Below are 19,096 nucleotides of genomic sequence, written 5' to 3'. Positions count from 1 at the left end.
TTAATCAAATGAATTCAGTGCTTTAAGACTTTTCGGGACCTGCAGATCCCCTGGAAAAAACAGAGAGGGAAGAAAAGAGCTGACATAAACATACATAAAGACAAGCAACGAGAGGAAGAAATAGAGGAAAAAACAAAAGGGATGAATGGAGGGATGATTAAAGAAAGTAAAAGAACAGAAGTGAACGCACACGAGAGAGAGAAGAACAAGAGAAGATATGTTCATCATGGTAAAACCTTTTAATTGACTTGCTTTATTGAGGTTTAAACACGCAGGTCAGCCAGTATTAAAGTGCTTGTAAGCGTTAAGTAGAGGTGCCAAGAAAGCTATTTGAACTGGCAGAGAGAGGGAGACAAAGAAATGAGTGTGAGAATAAGAGAAAGTGAAAGAGTTATTGTCACTGAATCATGCCAATAAAGCTCTCTGAAGTGAACACAAAGCAGAAACACAGAGAGGTGGCGTAGAGGGGAGGTGAATGGGACTCTTCACTTCATGCCAGTAAAATTCATTTGAGAATTGGAGGGGAACTGGAACAGATTCTGAGTTTGTGTGTAAGTGGCAGGAAGAGAGGCTGGCACTGCCAACTGGAATAGTATGCCACTGCTGAACTTAATCAGCCAACAAGAGGAGGAAAAGGAGGAGGAGGAGGAGGAGGTGGGAGAGATTGAAAGGAGGTGACGAAGTGAGCCACTGAATCTGTCGAAGAAATGTCAATGGGAGGAAAGAGAGCAAAAAGAGGATTTTTTTTTTCCCCCCTCAGAAGTTTGTACAGGAAAATGGCAAAGAGCAAGCAGCCGACAGAAAGACAGTGAGGCTTATTGTATGGTTTCCAACCCTGTGAATAGCTCTGCCATTTGCTTTTCCCCTGCTGCCTTTTGTGTGGTCCGACTCAGCTCCGGCGACCAGTTCATACAGCCATTTCCTGCTACCAAGTTAGAGCCCGCTGCTGCAGGGTGCACATGTTCACAGCGGTGTTTTAGAAAGCTGCTGCTTCAGATGGGAAAATGTTAAGTACTAATCAGCTACACTGGTTGGCTAAATAATCATTTCTCTAAATTGGTGGGGGATTTAACTTCCTCCTCTGTTGGATACTGAGTTCTGATTTGTAAGCGAATTAGTTCTTAAGTCTGTAGTTTTCTTTTAATCCCGCCTTTCCATCATCAAATATTGAGCTACTTCTCGCTGTTTTGAAGAGAACAAGAATTTTGTTATAAGTTAGAGCTTAAAGTGCTCTATTATGGCACTTGATTATATTGTTATTGCTATATTGACCCAGAGTAGTTCAATTTTGACCCAGTTTTATCTTGACTATGAAAGAACAGTCAGATTGACGGGTGATCTAGTGCAATGAAGAAAGAGCAAAGAACCAAGTTCTTAAGATCACTCCAAAACAAATAGACAAGGAACATAACTCAAATTCAGTCATTCATTTCATCTTCATTGCCCCCACTCATGTGGTCACCCGTGTATGTTTGTTGGTTTAATTGCTGGTGTATTTGTCAGCAGGATTAGGCAAAAACTACTGAACCGAATTGCAACAAACTTGGCAGAGCGATGGGTCATGGGCCAAAGGAGAATCCATTAAATTTTTTGGGAAGCTCCAGATCGTTAACTGTGAATATGAATTTTTTTTCCTCTGACGTCTGTTGTGTGATCTCTGACATTGGCCTTGGCGGAGGTCTGCACTCTACTGAGCACATTTTATAGTTCAAGATGAATTTGCCCCAGAAATCAGTAAATATAGAAATTTGTACCGACTGTTCTCCAGCTCACGGAAAGCAGTTTATGTAGTTATATCAAAGTACTCTGTAAGATTCTAGTCTTGGTTTTACCAGGTGCCCTCTATTATAATCTACACTGTACAAACCTGCCTCTCCTTCCTTACACATGTACACACATACAAACTCCGAGTCCCAGACTCAGACAAAGTGGCTGATTGAGCGTATGGTCAAAGACAGAGTGAGAGCATAGAAGGGAAGTAGGAAAGGCTGGCAAACACACAAACATAACTACAGGCACATGCATCCAACACACGCATGGCGGTGAAATGGAGCGGAAAAGAATCAAAGGAAGATCGAGGAGTAAAATGGTTTCTTGCTGTTTAATTGCATTATACGTTCTCAAAGTAGGAAAGGCGGAGATCAAGAGTAAATCAAGAAACCAATAAGTGAGTTAAATGAAAGGAGGTATGATAGACTAATCCCCCTCTACCTATTCAGCAAAAATGGAATTAGCTTCACCTTTTCATCACTAACAACCTTTATGGTGACTTAGGCAGGATTGGGTAGCAATGAAACACTTGAAACAGTATAGCATTTTCTATCCTCTTACTCAAAAATTTATTCTACTTTAATTAGAAATATGTGTTCAAAATGGGAGCTTTTTTATCCTGTTGATATTTCCTAATGTGAAAAGGAAGCCACCTTAACACCTGGCATTTCTGTACATGTCGTTACATATGCAGATTAAGTCTAGATTTGGTTCCGTGGAATTAACGCTTGACATTTATATGCAAGCGCCAGTGTTCGCCTTAAGATCTGATCATGATTTTGTCACGGACATCGTCAGTGACTTTATGTCCTTATCTGTGTGTTGTTGTTGGCGGAAGAAGCTGTCTTAGAGAAGTGAAATGCCAAAGACTACAGCTCGGGGGTCAGTCAGGGTAAGAAGAGGGTTAGGGCTTTGTAGGGGATCCAGAATGTACGGGGGCACATTTCACGAAATTCAAAGTGAAATTCAACATGCTTACAGAATGCTAACCCTAAATTAATTAAAATACACGAGGCTCAAATTTCTAGAATCCCATTCTTCCAGATTGCCAATTAACAAACCACTGTTTTGACTTTAGAGGGAAATTATAGGATCGTGCATTGCTATCAATTGCATGAATATAATTGTGTATTGGGCCATGTCTACAGTAGAAACAGTGCAAGAACAAGCCCTTGTTTAACCTGTGGTTAGGGTAGCCGTATGTGCTTCATCTTCGATCAGCCTGGGGTATTTTGTATTATGTTATCTTGATGTGTAAACAGGATTTTCAGGACAATCTGGTTGAGCATTACATGTTTTGAAGAATCATTTTGAATGCTTTTTCTGGTCTCGTGGGCATGAAAGAAAATAAAGAGTCAGACGAGGAAGGCGTCAGAGGGGGGAATAAAGAGAGATTTATTGGTGAAAATGCAGACAGACAAACATGCCATGTCTGAATAGCAGTTTTCTTTTTATGGCTGCCTCATGAAATCATGTCCTATGTTTTGACACTGATGTCTTGTTGTTTGGGGAGATTGATAAGGAATCAGAGCCCAAACGCACAGGAGGATGTGTACGCATCTGTCATGCCAAACTATGAAACCTGAGACTGAAACTCCCCTGAAAGTCCATGTTGTTTTGTCATCATTTTTGGGAGATGGGAAGGGAAGAACAAAAAAGACACCTGAGAGACGTGCAGAAGAAGCTTGTGTCATCCTCCTGGTAACACCAAGTCAGAATTTTGTTTTTAAAAAAAAAGTATAAAGGAATAAAAAATCCAAGGCAATTCTCTAAGGAAAATATTAAAACGTTTTTCTGTACTTTTTTAAATGAAAATTCATCAGCCAAATAAAAGCTTTTTAGTCATGTTGGATGTTTTTTCGTCCTTGGTTTCTCACCAAGCTTGTTTCGACATGCTTCTATACAAAGTGGTAATCCTTTTATTTTTCCTATTTTTTTTATATTGACATCTGACAATTGCAGTGTTCTCCATCAAGCTTCATTTTGCATTCATGCATCACAAAAATGCCTTTTACCACTGCCTTAGATCAGCAGGTAACTCGGCAGACACACACAACGTGACACACCATCAACATATTTTCAGTGCCTTGCTGCTAAAATGGAGTTTGGTAGTAGAATAATTCATTGATTTAATGACAAACCAGAATCTTTCCCTAACCTTAGTGGTCTAAACTTAACCATATCTTAACCATAGTTAATTTGGCCACGTCTATGATTGTTCACTCATCATACCTTAACCATACTGAAAAATAATTTTAAAAATGTAGGCATTAAATGTTCAAAAATCTCACCATGAACATAATCTGGGCGTTTGAATGGTCAAATGTCAACATTCTGTCAGACAGTAGGGTTGGACTTTTGAAAACAGTGTGAAACGTACAAAAGAACATCGACAGCATTGCAAAAATGACCATATCCGTATCAACTCTAAAGATCAAACATTCTCTATGTTAAAAACAAAAACTAAATCTCTGTTTGACTGGACGGTTTTAGCTTGGTTACACGGCGAGCAAAACTATTCTTCTAGGTCGTGGGTATGGTCTAGAATATTATAATGGAACAGTTGGTAGAAAGGAGGTTTTCTTTCACTTCCACAGTTGATGGCTCCAGAGGCTCTTCAGTCCACTTGACCGTGTGTCACTCTCCATAAGTGCTGATCTCATCGTGCAGCTTAGAGCACATACAGTTAGGTACAAAAGAACACCCCTGAGGGGGTAGGTGTGTTACTGTCAAATACAACAATCAAGAGACGTCTTCATGAATGTAAATACAGAGGGTTTACCACAAGGTGCTAAACTGCTGGTAACACTCAAGAACAGAAAGGCCAGATTAGACTTTGCTAGAAACCCTCTAAAAAAGCCCAGTTCTGGAACAAGAGTCTTTGGACAGATCAAACCAAGATTAACTTGTACCAGAATGATGGGAAGAGAAGAGCATGGAGAAGGAAAGGAACAGCTCATGATCCAAAACATACCACATCATCTGTCAAACATGGTGGAGGCAGTGTTATGACATGGGCATGTGTGGCTGCCAATGAAACTGGGTCACTGGTGTTATTGTTGATGTGGCTGCTGATTGAAGTAGCAGGATGAATTCTGGAGTGTACAGGTCTATGCTATCTGCTCAGATTCAGCAGAATGCAGCAAAACTGATAAGACGGTGCTTCATAGTACAGATGGATAATGACCCAAAACATACTGTGAAAGCAACCCAAGAGCTTCTCAAGGCAAAGAAACTGAATATTCTTTCAATGACCAAGTCTTTCACCTGACCTCAACCTAAACGAGCATGCTTTTCACTTACTGAAGACAAAACTGAGGGCAGAAAGACCCAAAAACAAGCACAACTGAAGGCAGCTGCAGTAAAGGCCTGGCAAAGCATCTCAAGGGAAGAAAGACTTCAGGCAGTCATTGACCGCAAAGGTTTTTCAAGTATTAAAAATAATCCTGATATTTATAACTGTTGGTTTGTCCAATTACTTTTGAGGCCCTGAAAATGAGAGACTATGTATAAAAATGGTAATTTCTAAACGGTTAATGCGATATTTTTGTTAAACCCTCTTGAATTAAAGCTGAAAGTCTTCACTTCAATCACATCTTGATGGCGTCGTTTCAAATCCATTATTGTGGTGTACAGAGGCAAAATTGCAAAAATTGTGTCACTGTCCAAGTACATACGTACCTGATTGTAAATGGCCTGGAAATGATGGAGAGCTGCAGCTGGTTTGGTAGCATCAGCTGATTAGCATTCATATCCTCTCTTGCTCTTTTGCTGCCTCTATTTTTCACACACACACAAACAAGTTTGTTTGTTTGTGTGTGTGTGTGTGTGTGTGTGTGTGTGTGTGTGTGTGTGTGTGTGTGTGTGTGTGTGTGTGTGTGAATTGAGGTTAGTCAGTTTGTCCAGTACTTGTAAAATGCTAATCCCAGCAATCTCTCCCTTAATCCTGACTGGAATAACTAAAGACAACATTAATTAGTCTCTGTCTGTCTGTCTATCTCTCTCTCTGTCTCTCTGCCTGTCTTTCTGTGTCTGTCTGTCTCTCTATCTTTCTCTTTGATTTCTCCGTCTTTTATTTTTGCACATGAAAAATAAAAAGAGTTGGGGAGAGAAGTTAGAAAAACAAATGGGAGAAAGCAGCACCGTCTAAAGCGTGTACACAAAATTACACAGCAAAATCAGTTGTTTCAATAGAACTGTTGCGATCAGCAGATTCGCTCACGGGGGTGGGTTGAATCTGTGCAATGCTGTTGTGTCACCTTCAATTTTGGTGAACTCTGGCATGCAATTATACACTACTGACCAATACCAAGTCCTGACATTTGAGGGAACACATAGTCAGAGATCGCAGGAAGGAAGCTATTGTAACTTATCAGCTGTGTAACACCATCTGCTTTCATTTAATACGTATTTTGAATAAACTGTGCGAACGTATTGTCCCCTTCCCGTATTGACGTGCTATCTGACTGCGTAGCAACTTTTGTAGCTCAGAGAGCTTTTTTTTTCTTCCCCTCAGTAACTCTTCATTGAGTGAAGTGGTTGAGGGGTTTTTTTTTTTTTTTCAGGATTCAGGACTTCATTTTCTACCACAAACACACACACACAAACACACACTGTAGTCCACTTTTGTCCAAAATCGCCCACTTTGTATTTTTAGGCAAGGACGGGTCATTTCTCAGTTTAAACACTGTAGGGTTAGGTTATGTTACTGCCCGGCATTGATAAGTACCAACAAGTCTGGACCAGAAGACATGAGCACACACACTTTCTTTCTCACACACAATCAAAAAAATAAATAAATAAATGAACGTGTCTTGAAGTTTTATGTTACCAAAAAAGGACGTCACTTAGAAATCCCATCAGCCTCCATCACTTGCAGAGAAGTTATTGTAAGTTATCATTTCATGGCACAATGACACAGTCACATACCCACATACACATGTTTTCAGTTACATTTACAAACCCCTCAAAGACATTTCCTGTGTGGAGCTGTGTCTGTGTGTGCGCGTGTGTCTGTGTGTGTGTGTGTGTGTGTGTGTGTGTGTGTGTGTGTGTGTGTGCGCGCGCGTGTCTGCTTGTGTGCTTGTGCGTGTTTATGGCTGTGTGTGCGAGTGTTTGTGTGAGGGAGTCCCCAGGATTTTCCAAACTCCTTATTAGGTTAGAAAGATGTACTACAGATAGGAATGAAGGAAGAGCGAGATAGCCAGACAAACTTTAGAGATAGATAGCGAGAGGGAGAAGACAGCAAAACTCCCTGTGATGATAGAAAATAGTTTAATGACACAGAGGAGGGTCTGACGCGCGCACACACAGTCTCAGGCACTCCCACACACACACACTTAGGCAAAAAATGGAGAGTGGCTGGTGTTTTGCATAATGCTGTCCAATAAAAATGATTATTACCATAAACATCATTTTTACAGCAATTTCCATTATCGGACTGAAAAAGTGACTCTGAGCTGAGAAAACACACAGAATGGTTGTCACTGCCGTTCTTCATCGACCGTCTGGCTGAGTTGAGAAAAGCTGTAAAAGCTGCCTCGACGGGAACAGAACCAGATTATCGAGCGAAAGTTTTTTTTTTTTTTCTAGAATAGATGCATCCGGGACAAGTTACACTACAACCTTCAGCAGCTGGCGACTGGAAGCTGCCCTGTCAAAGCCTGATTTATTTTTCCCCCTAAGCATGTGATAGTTTAACCATAACCATATTTTCATTCATAGTTTTCATTCATGCCGAATATGTTTAAAGCACGCAGGTTTAAGGTTTTCTTCCTCCCAGTGAGTATTTCACTTACGTTTTCCTTTTTGTCAATTCAGTTGTGTTTATCTTACAAACAACCTCAGTTTAATTCAAAATCAAATTGCAATGTTGCAATTAATAAAGTTAAAGCCTGCTCTACTTCAGAGTAGCCTGAGGCATCTCACCTACTGTCTAAATAAAACTTCATAAGGAAACCGGCCAACAACAACTGAATTTCACGTCTAAATATATTGAAGCTATGACACATATATCACCTTTATAAATTTGTTCCTGTAGATACTAGTAACGTCTTTGTTCTGTCAGTTGTTCCCACGAAACAGCTACCAGACTCTGAATGTTTGATGTGTTTAAGGAATCAAAGGTTAAGTCAGAATCTCAATTACGCTATCAGCCGGGAACGGAGAGTGGCAAAGCAAACATTTTCTCCTCATAAAAAAATATCACAGATTGATAGCCAAAGAGACAGAGACACTCAGAAGGTAAACTGGGAAGCCTGTAATCCATGTGAGCCCAACAGCAGCCCCTATCGCAGGTGTGTGTGTGTGTGTGTGTGTGTGTGTGTGTGTGTGTGTGTGTAACCTCTGTGTTTCCATTAGCCGCCATAAAGTCAGGATTAGGTGTATTTGTGAGCAGAGTGGAGCTTATTAGAGGAGGCCTGGCTGACGCTGTCGGACCTTATTGATGTGGTTTTCCACTGTGGCCAACATCATTATCAGCTTTGTCTTATAAAACCACTGCATGCAAACAGCACACACCCACTTTCACACACAGACACGCACACACACACACACTTACTTAGTGCTCTCTGTGTTAAGCTGTGTCACACATAAGCGTTTACAAACTCATGCTAATAATATCACACACTGTTGTCACTGTCACGTTCATATTTGCACAAGCGGAGACACCAACTTATACACACACTCTTGTTCTCTGTACTGTATATTAAACAGTGGCTATTAATATGTAAGCTGACGTAACACGGTTACACAAAAACGCACAGGCACCTATGCTGACACCCTTTGACACATATGTATACACACAAAAAAACAGGCACTTCTTTTTTTTTAGTCTGTAACCGAAGTCCACCCACCAGCAATCTGTTCCACACAAACAAACCAGTTCACAGTCTGAAAGGCCAGTTCTACACACACACACACACACACACACACACACAGGCAAACATGCATGCTCTGCACATAACATGTTAGATTATACACACACACACACAAACACTGATAAAGCTAAAACGTTCAGGTTTGTTCCTTCGCCGTGACGTTAACTGGACTTGGTCCACTATCCCTTCCTCTGCCTGTCCACACACGCACGCACACCAACCAGCTGAGCGGCAGCATTTTTGCCTCTCAAATCTAAAATAAAGCGGTGGTTCCCAAACTCAAATTTTCCAATCCAAATACGTCTCTAAGGCAGGTTGCTGAGGAGAGGGGAGTGACTGGCACTGCTGCCTGTTGTGCTTTACAACTTCCTGTGTGTTTACATGTGTGTGTGTGTGTGTGTGGTTGGGGGGGGGGGGGCTTGTTGGTATCAAGAATGTGCCATGCAACAGAAAGGGTCTTTGGGTAGCCACACACTATTTTGATTTTTCAGCTGGATCCTAGATACAGTATGTGGATAAACTTAGAAAGTGTGCAAATGCAAATGGAAAAAAATAACTGAAAGAAAACAATCAAAATGGCTTTTACTTTGAAGTTCCTCTATCGCAGTTGCAGAGCCAGTCATACAGTTGAATCATACTGTATGAAACGCTGCAGCACGTTTCAGAAAACAAACCAAACAGTTGCTGATGAAAACATAGACACTGAAAATATATATCTCTACTTCTGTCCTTCTGAAATGTTTTTTTTGTTTTTTTAATAAGTGACTCGTCCTTAAAAAGATAAGCACATAAATGTACCACTTCTCACATGAGAAACAGCAGGATTTAAAATACACGCACTTGTGGCTTTCATATATTTCACTTCTCATCAATCAATTTCAAATGTTCTTTCTTAAGGGGACACAAATTTCATCTGTAAAATCACACGTGAATCATCATGAGAGGGATACATTTTTTTTTTTTCAGACCTTTTTTGATATGAATAAAAATACAAGCTTAAAAATGGCATTTAAGGCAGATTTAGTTTTCGAAAGAGCTTTCTGGTGATCCATCTGATATTTATCTGCTGCAGAAAGTTTAGGATTTAATAGTCTCCAGTTGTTTTTTGTGGTATATTTGGTATAAATTTGCTTAATCTCTAGCGCAAAGCTGCCAGGCGTTGCCACGTATCTTTCCCCGTCCTGTGTTCTAATGTTCTCTCTTTGGATATAAACAGTTTACTGAATGGTTAATTATTGTCATGGAACAACAGAAACTTGTGAATAATTTTAACGTTAATGAGTCGAATTACATGCTCTACTCTTTTTTTTTTTTTTTTTTTAAATCGATAAATAAAAATAAGAGCTCTGACAGTCACTACTTTCGTGTGTCAAAGCGTCACGGCAAATATTCAGGGTCCAAACTGCAGGAGCACCGGAGCCAAAAACCTGCAAAATCATTTCTTTTGCGAGGAGGCGAGGGCAGAAAATCACGACAACAGAAAGCCAAACATGAACAAACCTGATCAGCAGAAAGGAAAAGTGAAGGTCACCAACATGAACAGACAGGGAAAACTGTATTTTGGTACATTCAGATCACCCACTGGCAGAGAGGTAGGTGTGTGTAGTTTTTGAACCTATCTTCTGCTCTAACGTGCCTCAGTCAAGCTGCATAATCTATTGTCTGCTGATTCCATTATCTCTTATCCTGCTGGCTTATTCTAGGTTGGTTTTCTCCGTTAAACTTTCAGTGAAATGTTTTATAAACCCCGATAGAGGCCAAGTGTTAAAAGTGTTGCAGGAATCTTGTTTATGAAAGACAAGAGACAGAAACAGGGGATGAAACAGAGGGAGGAAAAGAGGAGATGGCGTGTGATGGAGGAGTGATGGAGTGGAGATCTGTCACAGCTGCTCAGATGCTCAGCTTTGTTTTTTATGCTGTTTAGCAAAGTCAGATAGAGGACATCTCTGCAGAAACACAGATGTACACACATTGTGGTCCCTGAAGTCGTGTCTGTCTGTGTGTGTGTGCGTAAGTGTGTTTGTCTGTGTGTGCGTGTGCGTGTGTGCATTTTTGAATTCCTACGGCTGAAATTCCCCTAACGTGTTTGTGTGTGGGTGTGAAAGCATGCTAGTGTGATACATTCATGAATGCTGTCATGCAAGTGTGATACCACCTCTGTCTGTGTGCTATTGTGTTCGGGCCTCGAGAGTGAGAACATTTTTTGAACATTTTTGAACCGTTGGCAGGGGTTGGCCTCTGTCAACGGTTTTTAGGAGAGGTAAGATTTTATTTTGGGGTTACCGGTGGGCTTAGGTTTGGTTTTTACGGTCAAGGTAAGGGACCAAGGAATGCGCTATGTCAGTGAGAGTCCTCACAAGTGTAGGATTACAATCATTCATGTGTGCAAAGAGTGTAAACATCACATTCAATGTGCAACTGTCACGTGTTTCTCAGCACATTTCGTACTCCATTAATCTTACTGAACCATCACATGGCACACACACACACGCACACGCTCGCGGAACCGTGTGTTCAAACTTCCCTTACCGTGTATAAATTTGGTAGATTAACGCGATCGGATACAGACACACAAAGAGGCACCACTTACCACAAACAATGTAGGCTACTGTGTAATATCAAAGTCTCACACACATTATTACACACACACACACACACACACACACACACACACACACATATATACAATACATACAAATGAGTAAAGTGTGTGTGCAGGATGTGAACTCTTTCTCTCTCATTCATTTGTCAGTATACACACACACACACGCACACACTCACACACCCATCATTGGTCTGGAAACAATCTTCTCCACCCCTGTTGGTTACCCAAACATTGCGTTGCCGTGGCAACGGGACAGTGCGCTGTACAGCCGGCATGTTTGTCATGGGCGAGGGAAGTGCGTGTGTGCATGTTCACGTAGTCGAGTGACTACATATGTGTGAAACAAGAGTCAGTGAGAGAGAGAGAGAGAGAGAGAGAGGTGAGGGGTTCAAATAAAGATGATAAATCCAGCTCATCATGGATAAATTATGTCTGCACCGATGTACTCTTTGGAAATTCCTGTTTGACTGTGGGAATACGCGTCTACGAGCGTAGGTCTGTGTGTTTTTCCGGCAGGTTTGCAATCTGTGAGGAGTCACCAGTCCTGAACTTGGGGGGGGGGGGGGGGAGTCCACCAGTCTGTCTCTGCGAAAATGATTCATGCTATTTTATACATATATGGAGAGCTAAGTCAGAGTTCTTGTTCTCTTGTTCTCACACAGATTAATTTTAAAGTTTTTTATGATTTCAAGGCAGATAGCCATGACTGGTACAAAGGTCCTACAACGGCACTGATGAATTAGGTTAATGACAGAAAAACATTTGTGCTGTAGCTGATTTGATGGAAAAGTTTTTTTGTTTTTTAGGGGACGGCCCAAAACACTATTGACATGGGACCAGTTTGATTAGAGTCCTTCAGTTATTTGTGTTAACTGCAGAGGTTGTCTGTTTTCTCAATCCGGTGCAAGTCAACCATGTCTGTAATCTGTAAAAAAAAAAAAAAAAAAAAAAGTGAAAGTCCTACCAAAAATATCAGTCATCGAGTCTCATCTTGGTCTCATGGATCAGCTATTTCGTGTTGTTTCTTTGAACAGGGCTCGGTCGGTTTCACTGCATCATTTTCTCCTCTCCGGAGCTGAGAATTATGGAGGCTGCTGTTGGTTTTAGTGAGAGCTTTGAGGGCAGGGTGGGTGCCAAGCGAAGAAGCACATGTAGCTCCTCAGCACGAAGACCCACTCGGAGAAGGAACCAATCAGCGAGCCGGTAAATCCAGGTGAAACACGGACTTTGTTCATGTCATACAAATGTGATATACAGAAACAGTGCGAAACACAAACGTGAGCGGTAATTTCCAAAATCATAAAAGTTCCCGGTGTACTTCTAGTCCATTGGTAATGGTGCTAGTATTAATTGAAGTGGTGGTAGCAGTATTCATATCCCCAGTGGGGATGTAGGCCTTGCTGTTCCCCGAGCCTTTCCACTCCATCAGCTTGGGAGGATTAGTACCTTGCTCGAGGGCTCCACCTTGAGGCAGGGCAGGGTTTTGCTCCGTCACCTCTCCAGCTGCTGTGCGAGTGTTAACCGACAGCCTGTCGTTCATGAGCTCCTCCGGCCCAGAAGGTGAACGCCGCTCTCCAGCCGCCGTTAAGGGACAGTGATTAACGGGATAATCCCTGTGGTGTAATGAGTTAACACGTTAAGTGTGTGTGTGTGTGTGTGTGTGTGTCAGTGTTTGCATTTTTAATTTTAACGGATTAACCTCTACTTAGTTTGTATTATGCAGCTGATAGACTAACTTTTAACGCTCCTGTGTATAATTAGATGATTACCAGGCTGCTATATGTCCTCTGTCATGAAAGGGGCATGCTGTGGATGCCAGGGCTGTCTGTGGTGAAAAGTACAAATATAGAATTACTCAAGTACTGTACTCGAGCACACTTTTCGAGGTACTTGTGTATCCTTGAGCGCTGTCATTTTATGCGGCTATGTACTTCTGCTCCACTTTATTTTAATACTTTAGTATTAATTAAACTTGACAGTTATTCTGATAATGTTTTATATATCGTATTAATACATCCTGAGTACTTTAAGCACATTAAGTGGATAATACTTTAGTACTTAAGTACAATTTTGAATACTGGACTTTGAATACTGGACTCTAACATTGGCCTCCCTTTAGGATTATTTGCATTTATGTTTAAATGTGCCTTAAAATAGGGTCAGATCTTCATCTAAGTGACAATAATGAACAGAATCTATTTTTACTAATAACACACAAATCATCGTTTTAGGTTACTGCTGCCAAACGAGGTTCAGCCACTGATTAAGTCCAAGGGTTGACTTGCCTTTCCCACCAGTTCTGTGAATGTTTACTGGGTGTGTTCAGTAACGACATGAAAGATTTTACAATTGTGTTTGTTGTGTTTCGGTGGCATAAGTATATGAACTGCTGAGTGCCTGTTTACTTTTCAGACCTGCTAGGTTAAGAGCATGGACTCAGACGCTGCTAAAATGATGGCGGCTTATGATTCAACACAGATCGCAGGCCTGTGATGAGAGATAATGATTTGTGTGTTCGTGTGTGTGTGTGTGTTCCCATTTCCCACCCTGTAGGCCAGATTATGAGTATTCTCTCAGCTGTCTTTGTTTTTGCCTGTAGTGGATGTGGATCAGAATATGGGTTTTGTTTCCAGACTGGAAACACAAGATAAACACACATAAGCACACGCCCACAGGCCCCTCATTCACACACGCGCACACACACACACACACACACACACACACTCACACACACACACATACACTGTATACACCGCGTCCCACTCCATAGTCCTCTGACCTCAGAAATGAGCTTTCCTGCCAAATGTGACCCAGGCCTACTGCCACAATAAATACACACAGTCACACACATTCTCTGCACACTCACTCTCCATAGTGTTACTGAAGGACTTGGTCATTGCTGTTGCTACACTTACCGGATTGAGTGCCGGTGAAAACTCAGCGTCAGAGAAAAGTCATTGGCTTTTACTGTGTTCGTCGACAGAATGCTGTTAAGGTTTACAGGCTGGTTTAGGGCTGTTTCTGGTCGTAATTAACCAGACGCTGAAAGGCGTAGACGGAGAATGATTGTGGGACATAGATGTGAGAGATGGGACTTTGACTCGCAGCACAGATTTTTGTGTCATAGTACATTTCAGCGAGTTGTTGAACGAGATAGATTTGCAGAGATGGTTACGTTGCGTACGCTGTATGTGCTGTTTCAGTTGTGGCATATCACCGTACCAAATTTCTAATCAGGTTCTCTCGGCTTAAATGACAAGCCGTAGCGGGTTAGACTGGTATTTTTACTGTGTCTTGTTGAGGGCGATAATTGAAGGTGTTCAAGGTGTTAATTGCAGCAGCAGACATTTCTTTTGGTTAAAAATAACCGCTCCTCCTTCACTGTTATTTTCCTGCTCAGTCTCTCTGTTCACTGCATCCGGTCTGGAATGACTTCTCATCCATCTAATGTTTCAGACTTGCCTATATGCTGATCTGTTCTACTTTGAATACAAAAGTATGTGTCAGTTCACTTTCAATTCAGCCAAAAAAGGGAAAAGAACCCACAACTCATTTGCTAAAACACTCATTTTTAGTTCTTGAGTATAGGCTGGATACTATAACCTTTAACCGCAAACTGTTACAGTAGATGTTGATAAAAATTTAATTCTTGGATTGGCTGAATTGACAATGAATTGTCCCGGTTTCCCACAAGACCATAAAAAAGGACTGTCATGGCTTGGGATTTGTGATTACTGTCAAATAGTCTTCTAAAAGTGGAAAGCCCCGTGTACTAAATACTGAAATTGCAGACCTGCTGCTGGATCCCAACAGTTTCTTGATTGTACAACACAAATTCATCATCACGATTTATGATCGCTCCCCAGCCAAAATGACCTATAGTGTTTGATAATCTTTCTTATCGTATCTCTTGAACTGAGCTCTGATCAGGACCACCGGCTGGCAGAGTGCACAGTTTATCAGCTCAATCTCGTCGGGCTGATGCGAGCGGCTCAGATGACATCAAAGATTCATCTGAAATCAGATGTTATGTTTAGATGACATGAAAATATTGGATATAATTAATATAACATTTTTAAATGTTACCTGATAACTAGACATTGCTGGAGGTACTGAAATTGAGAGAGATGCTCTTCGTATCTTGAGCTTTAGGTGCTTGTGGGAAAACCAAATGCTGGTCTTTTCTGTTTTCTCTTGGTTTTCAAGTTTCCAGCCTGTCCTTTCCTCACTGTTCTGCCTTCTCTTCTTTCCTCCTCCTCTTTTCCTTCCTTCCCCCTTCTCCTCCTCCTCCTCCTCCTCAGTAAAACCATCAAGGTGAAAATAATCGACGACGAGGAGTACGAGAAGAACAAAACCTTCTACATAGAGATCGGAGAGCCTCGCCTGGTTGAGAGCAACGACACCAAAGGTCAGGAAGGGGGGTGAACTTCGTGACCCTGTGAACGTTGACTCCTTGACCCCAGGGTGTCCGCCTCTTTGCAGACGCTGCATGTTCTTAAGTTCTACACATAAAGGCACAGAGGAGGAGATTTAGACTTTAGACTATTCTTTCTTTCTCGCTACTGTACCTCCTGATGTGCCCTTACTATGACAAGGAACATGCAGCAGATTGTGGATCACCTCATCTCGCCACGGCCACCACTCCACTTCGTGTGTGCGTGTGTGTTTGTGTTTGTGTGTGTGTGTGTGTATGTGTGTGTGCGTGTACAAACCTTGCCATGTTGTTTGTTAACCATGCATGCATTTACCACCTCCCTCTATTTGTGTGTGTGCGTGTGTGTCCCATACAGGAAGACCATAACCGTTAGGATCTTAGACCGGGAGGAGTACAATAAGCAGTCCTCCTTCTACATTCTGCTCGAAACCCCCCAATGGAGACGCAGTGGTAAGGAACGGACAGGTGTGACAGCCAATCAGCACTGAGAATGCACATTTTGAGCTTTTAGTGGATCCTGAATCAACAGGCCAATCCTAGAGCCGAATTCCAGTCATTTGTATCACTCATTGATACAACACAGCAGTAATTCACACTGTAGTCAGTTCACGAAAGATCAGATCACAACCTCAGCAATAATAACCAGTGTGACTGCACAGAGTATAAGAGTGTCCCAAATCCATGCTACTTACCAATTCAAAGCAGGTTTTGAGTATATTTTCTATTCACACTGGAAAAGTGACAGCACACTCAAAAATGTGCTGTTGAATACTGTACTGCCACAATGCAATGGACAAAGGAAATAATAGAGTTCCTCCCAGCTGGGAAAAATTCAAACTAATTGTGGATGGTGGGGAAACAGCTCCTGAAACAAAAACTTATTAGATTTTTGTAAAAGCATTGTGCTGTCTCTTAAGTTTAAATCTGAGTTTAATTGGCCGTGCTATTTTAAAGTTGCAGTTTGATTGAAAATGGTGCAAGTGTATCATTTCCTGTTAACAGAAACAGTGAAGTACGTTCTCACTTGTAGGGGCTGAAACTAACAAATATTTCCACCACTGATTAAATTTTCAATTACTTAATATATATTTGATTAATCGTTTAGTCTATAACAAGTTCAAAAAATGTTTAAAAAACGGCATTCACAGTTTCTTAGTGACGTCTTCAGTTTGCATGTTTTTCCAGCCCATAATCCAAAAGCCAAAGATTTTTTCTTAACGTTCACATATGAGAAAGACAAGTAGCAGCTCATCACATCTGCGAGAATATTCAGCGTTTTAGTTTGAAAAAGTGACTAATACGATTTGTTGATTGTCAAAACAGCTAAAAATTGATTTTCTGTCAATTGACCAATCTTTGCTGTTCTATTGTCTTACTAACTGCAAACACAGAACACCATAAAGCACATGTATGATGTATGCTGCATGCAGTTCGTATGCAATGTAGGACTGGGACACAATCAAGAGCGCCACCCTAGAGACCCCGAACGTCAGCAACGGAAAAATCCAGAAATAACAACACGTTTGACTGACAGATCTCTGGGAAGTGCAAGTGCAAAAGAGACAGTTAGGACATCACTGGTTAGAGGACAGCACACAGTAGGTGCGATACAGTATTTGTATGAATCATATTTACTTTATGCAAATAAATAAATCAAAGAAATAAAATCAAAGCATCAGCAGCACTTTTACCATTTATCTAATGTGACAAAACGCAGAGCTGCTCCCTAACCGCTTATGTTTTACCAGGCCTGTTGATTTGGGATTCAGGTTGAACACGCCGTGGAGCGATTCTCCTGCTCTCCTCTGTACTTTTCAGTTTTTCCTCCTTTGTTTTTCCACTTTCCCTCCTCTGCTTCTCTTCAGACATCTGCACAGAAAACTCAGTGGGAATCACACCTGTCCTCTCCTTTCATGTCCTGTCCTTCTCCTCTGACCTGTTCTCTCGTTTCCCCCCCCCCCCCCTCATCCAGCCAAGAGCTGGCTTTCACGCTTTTAGATCTGTTCTCTGCAGGTGTTTCAAAATCTCACAGCTCCCTTTGGAGTGTTCGCGTACAGCTGGATTGCGGATTGTTGGCACAAAAAAAGACGTACAGAGGTAATACCCGAGAGGGTGTTCAGTCTGGGGATGGCTATGATGTGATTCACAGGCAGGTAACTTCCATTCATCCCGCCAAAGAATGCCCCCCGTCCCATGGGATGATAAGGAAAGTAGTAAAGACCCACTGCGCAGAAATATCACAGTGTGAGTTTTAGGAAAATGGCGTAAGAAGAACATCGTCGTCGTAACAAAAACTAATGCTGTTGCTAAGGGTGTCGTGGGTATCGTACGTTTAAAGTAACTTACATACGGAAAAGGAGAGAATATTAAGAAAGGTTGAACAATGTAAAGAGCTGAGACAATATCTGAAAAAACTCGATTCTCACAAAGCCGACAACGGGGCTGTTCTTTTTAGTGCATGACATCTTGATGTTTTGGAGGTTTCAGAGGCCAGCGATTATTTCAGCCTGTCCTCCTGTAAAAAAAACAATTCCATAGGTCGTCTGTGGCAGTAGCTTAGGATGTTACGATGTGTTGTTAGGCGACGTCTAGCGGCCGCCTAAAGCACACCTCTTTCCTATATCACTGCTCGAGTCTTTATCTTTGCTGACTTCTTCGGGTTGGATGATTATTAACTATTTAAATAAAAACTATAGCCATTAAATTACAATATAAAATTTGATATAACAACAAAACCGTTCCTCTTCAGAGAGGCCATAAAACCTACATGTTTTTATAGCTGATTATAGCCATTATGTAATGCATCATTGTCAAGTAATTGTACAAAATAGTTCAGTTAAGACAGGGATCAAAATGTTTTGTGAAACAGATTTGCCTTCTAATCTGAACAGGTCTCCATTGTCTCCTTTCTTTACTTTTAAATTATATATTGATTCTCTGATTTTACAATGCTTTTAATTTAAATGCAAAGATGCACATGTAGTGATGTGGGTGACCATTTTTTAAAGCTGCCACAGCGCTTTCACTAGAGTGTGTGCATGGTTTCAGGCTTGTGTGTGTGTGTGTGTGTGTGTGTGTGTCCTCAGTAACATGCTTCATCTGTGCATCTGTTTTCCACTGTGTTCATCCATTATGTCATTCAGGCTACTCATCTCCCTCCTTTTCTATTATGATCTAATGTAATATAGAGTTGTAAAAACACAGGGGATTTTCCACTTGTTATTCATTGCAACACACACACACACACACACACACACACACACACACACACACACACACACACAAAGAAATGCGCATTTAGCATGAGAACGTTATATTTTTATATTAACTTGGAGGTAAATAGCAGATTATGTGAAAATAAATAAGAAATTCAAAAAGTTTAAAAGATAATAAGTGAAATGACCCACA

The 19,096-nt window shown here is 41.2% G+C and overlaps 1 protein-coding gene across 3 annotated transcripts in view; it reads left to right on the top strand.

Annotated features, from left to right (window-relative positions):
- Nucleotides 1–19,096, top strand: part of slc8a1b (solute carrier family 8 member 1b) — a 139,884-nt gene that overhangs the window by 88,026 nt on the left and 32,762 nt on the right. For 2 of the 3 annotated variants that reach the window (XM_040139279.1, XM_040139281.1), the window contains one exon: nucleotides 16,044–16,153. In XM_040139279.1, the coding sequence (XP_039995213.1) occupies nucleotides 16,044–16,153 (110 nt within the window). The remainder of the gene's footprint in view (nucleotides 1–16,043; nucleotides 16,154–19,096) is intronic. The other variant, XM_040139280.1, reaches the window with a different exon arrangement.

The sequence above is a fragment of the Xiphias gladius genome, chromosome 11 (assembly GCF_016859285.1).
Source record: "Xiphias gladius isolate SHS-SW01 ecotype Sanya breed wild chromosome 11, ASM1685928v1, whole genome shotgun sequence".
Classification (NCBI taxonomy): Eukaryota; Metazoa; Chordata; class Actinopteri; order Istiophoriformes; family Xiphiidae; genus Xiphias; species Xiphias gladius.
The sequence above is the reverse complement of the archived record's forward strand: the minus strand, read 5'-3'. Positions and strand labels throughout refer to the sequence as shown.